The sequence below is a fragment of the Danio aesculapii genome, chromosome 16 (genome assembly GCF_903798145.1).
Source record: "Danio aesculapii chromosome 16, fDanAes4.1, whole genome shotgun sequence".
In the NCBI taxonomy this organism is placed as follows: Eukaryota; Metazoa; Chordata; class Actinopteri; order Cypriniformes; family Danionidae; genus Danio; species Danio aesculapii.
The window spans coordinates 36,362,178-36,379,558 of NC_079450.1; the positions used below are offsets into that span (position 1 = coordinate 36,362,178).

Here is a 17,381-nt window from a genome sequence, read left to right on the forward strand (position 1 = left end):
CCTTATAGATTTTGCAATTTGTAATGTTATAAAATACAAACGAAGTGTTTGAAGCAACGTGGGGTAGAAATACACACTGATTCACACTAAAAAGTTGTGTGTTGTAAGGATTACATGTGCAATGTCTATTTGCATGTGTTTTCCTAACTTGCAGCTCTCTCAGTCACCATAGTTAAATATAGATAAATCTACCTTTTATTGGGAATCGCAGCATTATGTTGCATGTGGTTATGACACAGTATTATATAACAGATGCCTGGCAGCAAATATTAATAAGAAGCAGAAATAAATTCCACCACTAAAAAAAAAAGTAATTTTATGTAAAACCATAGACTTTTATCTGCAGAAATGTAATGATGGGAACATTGAATGAGCTTGGACAGATTTACTGTGCTTACTGTGGTAACTGATGCTGAGCGGAAAATGACTGACAGCCACAGCTGAGAGGAAGAGTTTATGTGAATGTTGATTTAACAACTTAACCCTTATGTACTGTTGGGGATGTTTTCATCCACTCTGGGTTGATTTTGAGTCTCAATTTGGCCACAACTTACTCCATGTTTCAGCAAAAGAAATGACTTTTAGTGAAAAATCTTATTTTGAAACATTTTGGAAAAATGTTTTGGAAATGTAAAAAAAAAAAATCACCAATACACTCTGGGTAAATTGACTTCCCTTTTGTTATGTTTGTGGCTGTTTTCTCCCCATTGGTTTCCCTCATAATCACATTTTTTGATTGCAATGAATTCTTGGTTGTTGCTGGTTTACCCTGTTAGAAAGAGGTAAATTTACTAATTTCTACTGTTGATCATTAATTGCAGTGCAAAACAAGCTTAGTTTCTGGATAAGAATTATATGGTTATATGGAGTATAGTGTGTGACAGTGTGAGAGAGACCTTTGCGCACTTACTTTGATATGTTTGAGAAAATAAAAAATAAGCAGCTCAGCTCTCAGAACATAGCAAACATACAGTAGTAGGTGTGTTCATGCATGCACACTTTATTTTGCTGTTTTACTCAATAGAACTCCACATAAAAGCCAGAATTGCAGAATGCATGATTATTTGGTGTCACACAGTAGATTTGCAATCAAAAAAATATGGTTATAATGGAAGTCAATAGGACTAAAACAGCCACCAACATAACGAAAGGTTAGTCAGTTTGAACAGGGTTAACGATTTAATGAGTGGCTTCAGAAGACTTTGGAGTTCTTTTTTAGTGTTGTATAATGTGTTGGAAATGAATGGAAAGTAGAACTGGAGCAAGCAACAATAACAGCATCCCTTAGATTTACGATCTGAAAATGGCAGCTTTTGAAAACTGGATTCAAACTTGAAGTTTAAAACTTGAAATCTCTGTGTAAGCTGCAAAAAGCAGTGTTTTTTTGCACAGTCGCATATGTTTCTTTAAAAAGTGACATGGCCTGGCATGAAGAAAACAGCATTTTAGTCATTTTTATAGATCTTTGTGATGAGATATAAATTAGAAAACGCTGTATGTCGCAAAACTTTTCAAAAATGTAAAAAAAACATAAAAGGTAAGGGAAGTTATGTACCCTAATAATTATTATCTTCACATTCTCCAGAATATCATGATCACCCTACAAACCATTGCAGAGGCTGTGGATTAAATGATGTTACTTTCTGGCACATTACTGTTAAAATAAAAACAACAACATATGCTGGTAAGGTACATTTGCATGGCTGCTGGTTTAAGTTGGTTCCTGCTGGTTCTTTGTTGGTCATTTGATGGCAGCAGCCATGTATCAAAACTTACTTTACCAGCATATGCTGTTTTTTTTTTGCACCGTTTAAAATCGTCATAAGCCAATAATATTTGGTTTACCTATATAGGTGTTTTTACTCTCAAAGTTCTTGTGCCTGTCTGTTTGCATTAGCATACACATAAAACATAAATGCTTTTTATCCAAATCCTCTAAAGGATTGTAAGGCTGCATTAATTGGGGCAAGCGGAGCTGGGAACACTTCCCAAAAGACTCTGCACAAGAAGTTTGAACAGAGGAGAAAAGGTGCCCAACTGAGCCTGGTTTCTCTAGATTTTCTTCACTTTCGTCAATTGGTGAAGTTTGTTCCTTGCCACTGTCATCACTGGCTTGCATGGTTTGGGACTTGTGGAGCTGCGCATTGATGGATTTGCTCTTCAGTGTTTGGACTTTCAGCAGTGAAAATTAAACCACACTGAACTGAACTAAACTGAACTTCAACTCTGAAAACTGAACTGACACAGTTTCAGTTTACTAGAACTTCAATGTTAAGCTGCTTTGACACAATCTACATTGTAATAGCAGTATAGAAATAAAGATGAATTGAAACCAATGACTTTTACATTATGAATCGGCAAGAACCACAGTTTCTGCTTAAAACATTCTTTATGCCCTACTGATGAAAAAAAGTCACATCTTGCATGACCTGAGGCTTAGTAAATTAACAGCAGATATTTCAGTATTAGGCAAAGTATCCCTTGATCATATATATATATATATATATATATATATATATATATATATATATATATATATATATATATATATATATATATATATATATATATATATATATATATATATATATATATATATATATATATATATATTCTAAACAGGAACAGCCCCTTGTTAGTTAACTTGTGGAGATAAATGCGTAGCTCACGAAACAGTGTATGCATCGCAGCGCATGTCTTTTGTGTCCTTAATTAGATCTGTGTTTATGGGAGCCTTTCTGTTTGCCTGAATACACTGTGTGTCGTTTTCTGTCCATCAAATATTGTTCGTAATTACCATGACAGGAGGCCTGCAGAGATCTGATTCAGAGATAACTGACATAACAATGACACATACACAATGAACTGATAAGGTGAGCGAAAGGGGCTGGTGGTAGAAATTCTCAGTCAAATGTTAGCGGATCATACTTGTGTGAGTAAATGTGATGAGCTCAGGGGCAGACTGTACTGACAAAAGAATGAGGGCTGAATACAACCAGGAATAGTTTGAACACAAAGTTTTTAAGAAAAAAGTCACTAAATAGCGAATAAATAGTACAATGTCCATGTCGTTTCTTTTCGATTTAAACAGTGAATGTACGAGGAAACTGCATATATTTTAGGTGTAAAATTTAGTTGTAATTTTCATTATTCTTGATGATTTTTCATATTTTCTTGGTTAAGTTAGTGTTGTGACAAATTAATTTTTGAAAATACAAATAAAGAATAAAGAGATAATAGCAATGTCAAAAATGCATTTTATAAGAATCTTGCTAAATTGATGATTAAATTAATTAAACTAATAATGATTTAAAACATCAGAATAACTGTATGTAAAAAAAGTGTGTTATATACAGTGGCCGAGAGAGCTTAATGTGCTGCAGTTTAAGAAAACGCATACAATTACAAAAAACGCAAGCAAATTTAGAAAAGATCTTCATTCATTTAACAGCACACGTGCTAAATCCTCACAACGCAAACACATTTAAAAAATGCACTGCAAACAGTTTACGAAAACACGCTGCATTTTCTCATAACACTTTCAAATAGCACAGAACACAATGGAAATGTTTCAAGTGGATCCAAAAATTTGACAGACCCGGCTATTTAAGTTATGGTTATTTTGGCTAATTAAATACAAAAGACAAGGGAATCAGGATGTTAAAATAAACAAACAAACAAACAAACAAAAAAATCACCTTTCAAAGATCTCCTACAACTTCACTGAGCAATAGTCACAAGACAGAAGCGCCAGTCACATTTTTGGGTCCACTTGAAACATTTCCATTGTGTTGCGATGCTTTTGAAAGCGTTGTAAGAAAATGCAGCACGTATTATTCATTTGTTTTTCATTGTGTGAAAATGCAGCATGGTTTTTAATGTGTTTGTGTTGTGAGGATTTGCAACACGTGTGCTGTTACACACGATCTTTTCTTAATTTGCTGGTGTTTTTTGTAACTGCATGTGTTCTTAAATTGCAGCATGTTAAGCTCTCTGAGCCACTGCAGTTATAAAACAAGGGACAGTGAATAGCAAAAGGATTAACCTAAATTATATATTCTGTTTTTACTTGTAGACTAACACATTTAATGACTATAGATTCTTTCTAGAACCTTTTAGTATTTGTATAAACATGCAAATAATAATGAAGCCAGCTGAACTGCAAATAGCTTCCCTTTTCAACTAATCGGTTGAAAAAAGCTAAAGTGACTCTTTTAAAATAAACTTTTTATACAAAGATTCAATTCATGAATCAAATTCCTACATGCTTAGTTGAACAGGCACATCTTATAAAGACTACATGTTTAACTGACTCACAAAAACAAGCTTAAGATATAAAAATTTGCCTTATACTCAGTGAATGAAGCTGTGAACAAATCTGAATCAATATTCTTAACAAATGAATTCAAAAGTTTTGAATGACTGAGATGAATCCAAATCCCCACAATTAGATCACAAATTATGATCAACTAAACAGGCTAAGCCATTGTTTTTGGCTCATACAAAATGAATAAGTCAATTAATCTACATTGGTAAAAAATTATTTACTGTACAGTATTTACAAATGTTCCTTGAGTTAACTGGTTGCAAACAATTCATTTGGGCTGAATTTAAACAAACAAGTTAAGTTGAACATTACTAAAATTGTTAAATTTGTTTGTTTAAACTCAGCCCATATAAATTGTTTGCAACCATTTACCTTAAAGAAATTGTAAATCCAATTAATCTTTTTTTCAGCGTAAAATATTCAATTGACTGAGATTAGCCAAAATTCCCACCATAAGACTGTGATGAGTCATTATTTTGGGATCATACCTGACACTGAATGAATCAGTCAATAAATCTGAACAATCACATTTAAATGAATCAAAATCTTTACCAATGACCACATATGTTGACTTCCCTAAACACCGTGTAAAACGATAAGCTGACTTTACTTACAATAAGTGAGTAAACCTGCTGCTTTTAAAACAATTAGTTGAACTTATGTAAAAAAAGTAAGTAAACCCATTGCCTTAAAATCTCTAAGAACTGTGTGAATAATTAAGTTAAATCAATTTAATAGTTCCAAGTTACAATAGCTTATCTCACTTTAAGCAAAGTCAACTTGTCGCTTTTAAGGTAACAAGTTTACTCATTTTAAATCACATTTTACAGTGCAGTTCAGATCCATTATAACTAGGCCCACATGGAATCTGCACGTGGAGAAATCCGCAGATTTTTAGCCAACCATTGAGTCTTTTATTTACTTGTGTTAATATGTGTACATGTATATTTATTAAGTTTTTAAATTAATTTCAGTAATATTATTGACTAATATGAAAATATTCATATAATTTGTTTACGATACAGTTTGTAAAGTAATACTGAGTAGTACTGAGACTACAGCTCTGCACAAAAGTTTGGCCAGCGGAGAAATTAAAATGGTCGTGCCCAACTGAGCCTGGTTTCTCTCAAGGTTTTTTTTTTCGTCACTTCCGCCTTTAGTGAAGTTTTTTTTCCCTCTCCGCTGTCGCCACTGGCTTGCATGTTTCGGGATCTATAGAGCTGCGCATCGTTGGATTTGCTCTTCAGTATTTGGACTCTCAGTAGTGATTATTAAACCACACTGATCTGAGCTAAACTGCACTGAACTCAACACTATAAACTGAACTACACTGTTCCTATTTACTGTGACCTTTTATGTGAAGCTGCTTTGACACAATCTACATTGTATAAGCGCTATACAAATAAAGGTGAATTGAATTGAATTGAATTAATATTTTCTGTTTTTTAGTAGATCTATTACACGAGAGACTTGCTGTGTTTACCTTAAAGTTTATCTAATTGTATTGGCATTAAAATAAAAGTTAAAAACTTATTATTTTTGTTTAATATATTAAGTTTTTAGTTATGATACTACCAAAATCATTCTGCATAAATCCATAGAATTTTTATAAATTTCTGCACAGAAATAGCAAAAAATGTCAGCAGATTGTGTCTGGCCCTAATTATAACTCATCCTTAAACATATCAATCAGTGAATGTGAATAAATGATTCTCACAAATGGAATTCAAAAAATCAGATCACTAAGGAGAATCAAATCCTCACCATTACACTCTATGATTAGCAGACTCACCTAAACATGCAGAGCCATTATGATTGGGCTCGTATCCGGCATCACATGTGCATCCTCCAACAGGCACCAACCATTCTCCTTCTGTGTTGCAGTGCATTCTCGGTGCTGTGCCACCTTGTGACTGGCTATGGGGCACACAGGTCCCACTCACTGGCACTAGAGATGTTGGCTCCGCCCCAGAGGGCGTGGCCGGGTAAAAGGCCAGGAAACGACTGGTGGCTGGACAGCGACGGTAAAATATGGAAACACCCATGAGGGACACACATGCTCCGCTGTCTACTATTGCTAACACAAACCTAAAAGAGAGAGAGAAAGAGATAAATAAAAGAGTGATGGAGAAGACAGATGACAAGCTTAGAATCTTAGAACATCTGTTGAGACCAGGCAGACTAATAACTGTTGTTTGGTTTCATATTCAAACCATATCAAGGCAAATATTATCACTGAGGCTGATATTTACTCAGCCGGATTGCCTGATCCTGAGTGAGCACATTCAGAAGGATCCTCATTTCTTCTGCACACAGTCACCATCACTCATCAAGGATTTTAAGAAGATCGGGGGGAAAGGCAAAAGGTCATCGTACCCTTTGCGTGTAAGCGGAGCAAAGCTGCGGGTTTTGACGTTGATGCGCCGTGCATTCTCAGATTTGTACTGGTGAGGTAGACTTGGTTCCACACGACTGAAACTCTTGTCTGCTGCGATGGTGTCGATCTTCACCCAGCCCTCCCTTGTCTCTCCACTGGACGCCTAGAAGAGTAAGAGAACAACAGAAAGAAGAACTAGTATCATTATGTGTAATGTCAACTACAGTTGAAGTCAGAATTATTAAATATTTCCCAAATGATGTTTAACAGAGCAAGGAAATTTTCACAGTATGTCTGATCATATTTTTTCTTCTGGAGAAAGTCTTATTGGTTTTATTTCGGCTAGAATAAAAGCAGTTTTAAATTAAAAAAAAAACATTTTAAGGTCAATATTATTAGCCCCTTTAAGCTATATATTTTTTCCAATAGTCTACAGAACAAACCATCGTTATACAATAACTTGCCTAATTACCCTATCTTGCCTAGTTAACCTAATTAGCCTAGTTAGGCCTTTAAATGTCACTTTAAGCTGTATAGAAGTGTCTTGAAAAATATCTAGTCAAATATTATTAACTGTCATCATGGCAAAGAGAAAATAAATCAGTTATTAAATTAATTAAGTTATTAATATTAAAACTATTATGTTTACAAATGTGTTGAAAAAAATCTTCTCTCCGTTAAACAGAAATTGGGGAAAAAAATAAACAGGGGCTAATAATTCTGACTACAACTATATGTTTAAAGAGACTGTTTATCTAAATAATAATAATAATAATAATAATAATAATAATAATAATCATAATCATAATCATAATAATAATACTTTACTCTCCCTCTAAAGGTTTGCGTTTCTTATTCTATTGAACACAAAGCAAGATATACTGAAGAACAGTGGAAAAAACAAGTACTTCCAAAGTATGTTTTGATCCCACTATGGATGTCAATGGCTGTTTCTCCTCCAACATTGCTCAGATTATCTTGTTTTTTTGTTTAACAGAAGAAATAAATTCATAGTTTAGAGCCGCATGAGGGTGATTAACACTGGAACCACCAAAATTCTTACTAGAATTACTATAGCAGTCATTTAGATCATTCCATTTGAGTACAGTGAACTCATTGTCATATTCAAGAATCCAGTCTGAGATGATTTACGCTGTCTGATATGGTGTGTTATCCTGCTGGAAGCAGAGCTTGAGTTGCTGTTGCCTTTCTATCAGCTCGAACCAGTCTGGCCATTCTCCCCTGACCTCTGGCATCAACAAGGCATTTGTGCCCACAGAACTGCCGCTCGCTGGATATTTTCTCTTTTTCAGACCATCGTCTTGACCATGTCTACATGTCTAAATGCATTGAGTTGCTGCCATGCGATTGGCTGATTAGAAATGACCATTAACAAGCAGTTAGACAGGTGTACCTAATAAAATGTCCGACGAGTGTATATTGAAAACATTTTTTAAAATATCTCTGACCCCAGACTTTTGAACGGTTGAATAGTAGTCCAAGTATTGAATCCTACAGCAGATTTTCGGTACAAACTATTCAGACTATCTTTCCTCTGACAAAATGTGTTGCTTACAGATGGAACATGTCTCAATCACATTTTACCCAGGCCATTTTTGTCCCCATGAAAAACAAATGATCTGGATGAAAAATCTCCAACTGTCAAGCAGAGTTTTCATTGTTAGCATGTGTTGTATTGTAACGAGTAGAGATCCGGCACAGGAATTTGTTATTTTTAATGTCCTGTTGAGTGTTTATTGCAGCTGTTAACGGCGTTGGAGGCAAACAGCGCAATGCTTTCTTGGGCACGCAATCTATCTCTCCAATCTATTGCTTTCCCACAGCTGCGGTGGCATGTTGACCATTCTAGTCAAATCTCCAAATCTCATATCAAAATGCCATCAGATGTGTCCCTGCAACCTGGAAACTGCTCTTCCACAGAATAAATAGCAGCATTTGGGATTGGAGCGACATGAGGTTGATTAAATAATGACAGAACTTCAGTTTCAGGATGAACTATTCTGTCAATGTGCTATTTTTAGCGTAGAAGCGTTGCATTTAAAAAATTAACTACAAGAAGGAAGAAAAAAGGGAGAGATGACAAGAGCTTTACATAAGAGAGATCTTGTAAGACCTGCAAAACCAGAAGAAAGGTTTTTGATTTACACAACAACGGACCACATTACATTCCCAAAGGGCTAAGAAGTGCATTTTATTTACTGTTTTAGTATTATAATCTCCCCTGAGGTGTATCTGCGTATACACTGCATAACAGAAAACCACACTGTTGTGTTTGTCACTTACAAACATGACCTGGAAATTGCACTTGTTAAAGCTATAATTACCTTGAGGCCTTGTGGTCAAATAAGGAGATTTACATAATGTTAATAGATCAATGAAAAAATCAAAACAACCAAATTAGTATTTAACTAGATTTTTGCATTAAGACACATGTTAATATTTCACATAAAGGCATTTTTAATGGGAAGCCTGGAGGCATATGTCTTGTAGTTATGCAGAGTGATACATCTAGGGAAGTGTAGTTCATACAAAATGTAGTTCTTTTTCTGCATTTTATTTGGAAAACCAATCCCATGACTCTATCATCACAAAAGTTCTAAGTATGTCTGTCAAAAAACAAAACAGATTGGTACAACACTAAATGCTGCCAGAATCCTTCATATGTCATCTGTGTGTGGGTGAACGACAAGGTATCCAACAAAACCAGCATTTGATAACAGACTAATACACTCATGCTAATGCTTGTCCTGCAGAATCGACATGATTGGAAATTAAGGCTTAAATCTGTATTTAAGGCTTAAATCTGAGGTATTTAACACTTTCTTTGGTTAATAAAACAAAAATCAGTTATTAGTCCCGCAGCCAGCCTATTAAAAGGAATGGTTCTTTTTGTAGTTATTCACCTCAAATTATGAGGTTCAAATACTGCATCTTTGTGACATTTCAAGCACTAATTTGTGCTGGATTAGTTTGTCGGATGTTTATCATTACCACACTTTATGATGTAACAAAAATAATTCCTACATCTTTATCTGTTTGCTTTATTATAGTGGCTTGAGAAAGCCAACATACTGTTATACTACATAAACCTATTCTTCTTCCATCTTCTTCTTAGACTATTTTAAGAACGCATCTCCTTCTAGACCATTCATACTACAACCACCAAACTAACTCCAAAACCTTCAAACTAAACTGAATTTAGTGGCTTTATCTTTTCCAACTGATCCAACTTACGGTTTTCCCAAAACTGACCCGGAAATTCAGAAAAGTCCCACTGACTTAACATTGGACCAAAATTTCTGACCTCATAACTTTCCGCCAGACTGTCAAACTTAAGGCTGGGCTTATTAAACTCAGACTACCAATCTGCCAATCACTGATGATCTTTTAACTTACTAGCCACACCCTAGCAACCACTTACGGCACTCTAGCAACTGTCCCATAAACTTCCATTGTAAAAAAAAACTGCCATTGACTTTACACTGGACATACTAACAACATACCAATCCACAGTAGCAATATACCAATCCATACTAGGAACACACTAACAAACATACTAACATACTAGCAACATGCTAATTCATGCTAAATGCATGCTAACAATATGCTCGTTTATACTAGAAACACAATAGCAACCGCCTAGCAACAACTTAGCAACCACCTAGCAACACCTTGGCAACCACCTAGCAATGCCTTAGCAGCCACCTAGCAACGTCTTAGCAACCGCTTAACAACTACTTGGAACACCCTAGCAACCACCTAGCAACACCTTAGCAACGACCTAGAACACCTCAGCAACCACCTAAAACACCTCAGCAACCATCTAGCAGCGCCTTAGCAACTACTTAGAACACCCTAGCAACCGCCTAGTGACGTCTTAGCAACTACTCAGAACACCTCTAGCAACCACCTAGAACCTTTTTTCACAAAGTAATGCTTTTCATACAATGTTTTCACAAAAATCTAAAGTCTAAACCATTAGATCACTACATAACAGTGGCTCTCCACTTGTTTGACATTTAAATATGTATGTAAATTCATATAAATGCATTACGCTTTACTTAAGATACACCTAATTTGAAAGAATATAAGTACTGCTGACGAGTAATCATTAAACAGCAAATACACAACACAACTAGATGTTTTGTTGATACAATTGATTTTGTCCAATGCTATGAGCCACCACAGTTGTTTAAAAATAAGTCACTTTTGCTCTTTTCAATGAAGTGATGATGTACAAGTATATTTTCAAGTCGCGTCTTTTTCATTCTCCAATCAAATAAAAGCAGAGGCGAGGCTTCCGTTGAGGTGACAGCAGTGTTTGTGTTGTCAAGACAACTACAGATACTTTTGAAGATAGAGGAGAGACTAGTGGTTACTGTTTTGAGTTATCCGGAGCTGTATGACATAAAAAATCTTGAATATATCAATATTATTAAATATTAAAATTATACCAATATCAACAGCAATACTCTCGCACAATAGGCAGCTGATTAAGTCATTGCCTAGCAACATAAAAAGCGCACCGCACTTCTTTTTTTTTGTCAACAAAAAGGCATTGCGGTGCGCCTCCCGTTTTTGGAACGTAAAAGCACCAGTGATGTGATTGGCCACTAAGAAGGTCATCTATGGCTCCGTTTTACACTAATACGTTTTAGATTCAAAGCGGCGTTTTAGGACGAAAACGATCCATGTCCACACTGGTGTTCCACCTAGGGTTTCTGAACAGCTCTCGGTCCACACTACAACACTAAAAATGCACATTACGTGATCACACACACACACTCGGGTATGCGCATGTCTGAGCTCCAGGCAGTCAGCTGGTGCTTTGAGCACAGCTCCCCAGGTGAGAGCAGCGCACGTCGGACAGTTCATCAAGGATTTTCGGCTGGATTTCATCTCACTATAGTTAAATTAAACGTGATACTTAATTCATCTGGTCTCTATCTAATGGTCTTTTGAATCTATTATTTGTTCTCAGGTAACGCATTTTAGCGGAGCGCAAAGTTAATTTATATATTAATTTATGTAACCACGTACACTAATTTTGCACATTTGATTGATTGCTTGCCTTTATTTCCTATATTGTATAAACTTTTTGTACGTTATACTTTTATAATGGCCATTATTGATTATTAATACTGATATTCAGCAAAGGACAGGTTGTTTCATATTTTTCGAAGAAAATTAAAGGAGGCAATTATGCTATTGGCGCCGTTTTGTTATAAAAATGCATACAGTGAAGATTGCAAGATTGAGGAAAAAGCCCCAATCAGATAGGCAAATGTCTGCAGCCCTGCCTCCGTTTTCAGATGTCTCTGTTTTCCCCCTTCCACAATGACACAGAGCAGCAGCATTTTCAAACAAAAATGACCTCTTCAGCATTTTCAAAAAGCTCAGTTTTCAGGGCTTGACAACTCCAGGGTAGAGTGGACGGATGGCATAACCGTAGCAAAACTTGTGCGTTTTAAAACTAAAAGGTGTGTAAATGGGGCCTATGGAGACTACAGTGTTCATCCAGTGTTCATACAGTGTTTTTATCAAGTGTGACCATAAAAAATACAATTATTATTTTTTACCATTAGAGGCTGGTTATTTTAACAGACTGTTGCCACACAATTGTGTTAAAAGTGTATAATGTATTTTAGAATCACTTATAAAAGTGATTTTTTCATAATAGTTCCCCTTTAAAAGTAACATGATTTTCATGTAGGATACAAAATTTTACACTTTTTTTTAAATATACCTGGCAAGCTCACTCAGCCTTATAATCATTAATACACTTTCTTTTGGGTTATTCCGTACTTTATCAGAGGTCACCACAGCGGAATGAACTGCTAATTACACTGGTGTGCTTTATAATTGTCCAAGATTTTTAATAGTTCACACAAAACTTCATCATGTTTTGTTTTCTGATGCCTAGATCTGTTATTAAATTGCTTAAAGCAAACTCAGCTTTCGCTTGCAAAAATATCAAGTAATTTTTTCCTTAGTGGTGTCTGCCTCAAAGTGAAGTGCTCATAAAAGAGGCAGGACTTTGTGAACATGAGCACCAGCTGTGTAGCGCATCATCGCCACACCTGAAACCGTTTGCATTTTACCGCTTTCTGCATTTCTCCCATTAAAAATGAACCAGACCCTTGCATCCCACAAACAGACTGCTACATCCCTAGTGAAATGGCCTTTAGGAGAGAAGGTGTTTTTTTTCTCACACAGATAAACCATGTTTGGCAGAAATGTAAACAACTTCCACACACGCACGCCTTTTAAAATTAAAGTTGTGCATCACAAAAACACTCTGCGACCCACTTTTGAGAAAACACTGCAATATAACATTTAAATATGTAAACTTCACATATTTTCTTACACAAAGATGACAAACAACTGTACCAGTAAACAGTAAACAGACAGTAAATAGGCAGTAAAAGCCAGAGGTAACTGGGTCCTTTAAAGACAAAAGGTGGTTCAAATTGAAAGCATTCAAAAGTGTGTCGTGGCAAATTTGCAGCGTAACCTATAGAACATACATATTAAATATAAGCTAAGATGTATCATACACTGATATTTTGTTTACCTGTGGCACTGATGACTGACGCAAATTCCTCAAATTTTATAATCTGATTATAATTTAAGTTTTAGACTATTGATGCTGTTAAAGCTAATGTACCTCATAAAATGAAACCGTCACATTAACAAGTGACATTTCATTAGATGTCTTCCTGTTGGCATTTATGATGTACTGTAAGTCTTTGAATTTGAACATCCAGTGATGACTTTAAAATTCTCATGCTTACAGTATGTTTAAGACACTTGATGGTCTGGTCCCTCAGTAACTGTCTGCAATTTTAACTTTATATATTCATGCATCATCTGTGGTCCTTATAGTCTGTTTCAATCTTGCAAACTGTAGAGGACTTTCTTATGTTACTAGTTTCTGATTTTATAGTAGAGATGAGAATACATTTTTAACCCTTTTTTACTTTCTTTTCCACGTATTTTATTTTCTGTATACTTTATATTTACAGATTTTTTATTTTGTTAACACAGTGTATGTAATATACAGTATGGCTAATTGTAAAACTACTTCACATGACCACTGATGTTCTATATTTTTATTAAAACCAATTATTCAATAAATATCATTAAATTTTTGACATGACATGACAATTTACAAGCAGAATTAACTTTCTCTTCATAAAGTGTCATAAAGATCAAACTGTTTGATAATTTAAGAAACTTGTTGACGTGAAACATATAGGCCTAATGTGTTTTAAGTAAGGTGTTTTAAGGTGTTTTTAACAGCAGCACTTGACTTTGGTTCAGTTTAAATGTATTAACATTACTAAAAGCCTAGAAATAAAACTCATAACTTTATAGATGTGAATTTGAAGTCAAAATTAATAGCCTTCTGTGAAATCGTATTTCTTTATGTAAATGCTGTTTAACGCAGAGAAGTTTTTTCAATACATTTTTTAAACATAATAGTTTTTAAAACTAATTTCTAATAACTAATTTACTTTTGTCTTTGCCATCATGACAGTACATAATATTTTAGTTATTTTACAAGAATGTATTATTACTAGTGCAATTTAAACTATAGGTTAAATAGGTTAATGCAGTTTAATGAGGTAAGTGTAACTTTGATTTAACTTTTTGAATAATATTGACCTTAAAAGTAGTTTAAAAACATATTTAAAACTTTTTTCACTCTAGCCAAAAGTAAAAAACAAATTTCTCCAGAATAAAAAATATTATAGGAAATACTGTTAAAATAATAATAAATACTGTCTTGTCTCCATTAACAGTCAAAAAAAATATTTGAAAAAGAATAAAAACTTTACAGTAGGCTAATAATAACGCCTTCAACTGTATATTCATGTGTTCATTGCATTTTTAAATCTATTTTGGAATAAACAAAAAATAACCTGACAAAAAAATATTGATTATGTCATTGGCCCATGCACCACTTTGCTTAGTACAAATTTCCCAATCTTCCTCTAATCTTGATCAATTCACTAATTGAGGCCTTGAAAGTCAGATAACCTCACCTCAGCTGCCCAGGTTCTCTCCAGCTCTCTTTGGGAATCGGCCTGTTTGTAGTAGAGCGTCAGCGTCTCTCTGCAGGTCGGGGAGGGCGAGCGCAGACTGGCACAGTCCCGGACCGAGAAACGCAGAGTCACAAAGATCCGTGGAGCTGACTGGCGGTACAGGAAGGGCGTAGCCAGCCAGTTGTCTTGGAGACGAGGGTTTTGATTGACATTGCAGACTTCAAAGGTGCGCATGAGTCTCCCCTTGTCATCCAGCACACTCACCTCGTCCCACTAGAGGACAAACAATGGGGAAGAATCAGAATGAGCCTGCAGATTGCACAACCACAACACTCTCACATATTTCACACTTTAAATCCCGGTATCAGAATGAATTTTTTTTGGTTTAATATGTTTTGTCCTGTTTGACTATTATACTGCATATGAACAAATATTAGGCTTTCAATTAAATATAATTTAATGACAAAAAAACATGTTCAAATTTTGACAGTAAAAGATTCTTTTATTCATTCATTCATTCATTCATTCATTTTCCTTCAGCTTAGTCCCTTTATTCATCAGAGGTTGCCAGAGCGGTGATAGATATTTTCATACTAATAAAAAAGTGATAGTTTACCCAAAATGAAAACTGTTGATAATATTGAATCACTATATGTGGGTAGGTAGGGAGGCAGGCAGACAGGCAGGAAGACAGGCAGGCAGGCAGACAGACAGACAGATCTGTACCACAAGCTTTTGGACTGTGGGGGAAACCGGAGCACCCGGAGGAAACCCACGCCAATACAGGGAGAACATGCAAACTCCACCCAGAAATGCCAACTGACCCAACTGAGACTCGAACCAGCGACCTTCTTGCTGTAAGGCAACAGTGCTAACCACTGAGCCATCATGTCACTACGATTCTTTTATTAAAAATATAAAAGATATTTTCATAATAATTATAAAGTGATAGTTTACCCAAAATGAAAACTGTTGATAATATTGAATCGGTTTATGTGGGCAGGTAGGGAGGCAGGCAGGCAGACAGACAGACAGACGGACAGACGGACAGACGGACAGACGGACAGACGGATAGACGGATAGACAGATAGATAAATAGATAGATAGATAGATAGATAGATAGATAGATAGATAGATAGATAGATAGATAGATAGATAGATAGATAGATAGATAGATAGATAGATAGATAGATAGATAGATAGATAGATAGATAGATAGATAGATAGATTAAAGCAGTTTGAAAAAATGGATGGATGGATGGATGGATGGATGGATGGATGGATGGATGGATGGATGGATGGATGGATGGATGGATGGATTGGTAGGTCAATAGACAGATAGAAAAAGAGATAGAGAGACAGCTAGATAGACAGAGAGATAGAGAGACAGATAGGCAGTGGGATTATTATATCATATTATATGTATGTATGAAACTTGGATAAAAATAATCCCACAGCTTTCCCTGGAAAAAACGAAAGATGTTTTTGGCACAATGAAGCAGACTGGATGAGAAAAATGGGCCTTGCCCTTTCCAGCTTCTCCAGGTGATTTAAGCTGAAAATCCCAGACAAACACCAAATCTCTCCAGAAATACACAATACAGAAAATCACAGACACACACACAAACACACCCTCACTGACTCACAACGAGGCAGCAAACAACTGCCAAGCTGAGATCGAGAGAGAGAGAGAGAGAGAGAGAGAGAGGATGAAGAAAATAAACACAATGAGACAGAATGACTAGAAGGAGACAGAGAGAAACACAGCATCAAAAACGTAACATGAAAAGATTGCTGGAGGAATGAAAACAGTCGTTTAGAGACCTAAAAAAAGGGGAAAAAGAAAACAAATGGGCTTGCGTGTCTGAAAAAAAAGCATGACGGGGAGGACAGCTTGAGAGAATGAGAAGATGAGCGATGGAGAGGGGGAGAGATTCAGAAATGCACAGATGGATAGATTAACAAAGATATGAATGCAGACCAAGTGACAGACAGACAGACAGAGAAACCGAGAGAGAGACTGAGGTCTGGAAGAGAAGCTGCGACAGGAAGTAGAGGAGTGAGTAGAGCTCTTCTCAGTAGGTCAGAGAGCCTGTGCCGCCCCGGGACACAGAGAACACACATATCACGCTCCGACTGACACACACACACGCACCGACATAACTGGATCAAAAAATTGAGGGAAAGGAGCTTTAATATGCTCCATTTCCTATCGATTCTGAAAAGGTGGGATTAAAACAGGAAGTACACGCCCAAATAAAGACATCCACATACAGTACTACAGGAGTTCACAGAGTTTTTGTTGGTTCTGATATTTGGTTCAGATTATCTGTATATGTGAGGTGTTTACAGATTGAATCTTAAACCTACTGATCTGCTAGAGGATCCTGATTATATAACCCATAGCGATTTGATATAATGATATAATGATGATTTGATATAATCCTTCCAGATTAAATATCAAACCTTTTTGATATTTAGAACGATTATGAGTATGTCAGTGCTTTATGCACACTATCCAATGCATGACACCATGACCATGAAACAAGCTACCAGCCTTTTGAACAGTGGACATGCAGAAACAACACGCCAATATAATGTACAATAC

The 17,381-nt window shown here is 35.7% G+C and overlaps 1 protein-coding gene across 1 annotated transcript in view; it reads right to left on the reverse strand.

Annotated features, from left to right (window-relative positions):
- The window catches only part of ephb6 (eph receptor B6), a 116,062-nt gene that overhangs the window by 60,613 nt on the left and 38,068 nt on the right, over positions 1–17,381 (reverse strand). Inside the window, exons 3-5 of the mRNA XM_056475285.1 lie at positions 14,774–15,046; positions 6,704–6,867; positions 6,120–6,415 (exon numbers count right to left, since the gene is read on the reverse strand). Coding sequence (XP_056331260.1) covers positions 6,120–6,415; positions 6,704–6,867; positions 14,774–15,046 — 733 coding nt within the window. The remainder of the gene's footprint in view (positions 1–6,119; positions 6,416–6,703; positions 6,868–14,773; positions 15,047–17,381) is intronic.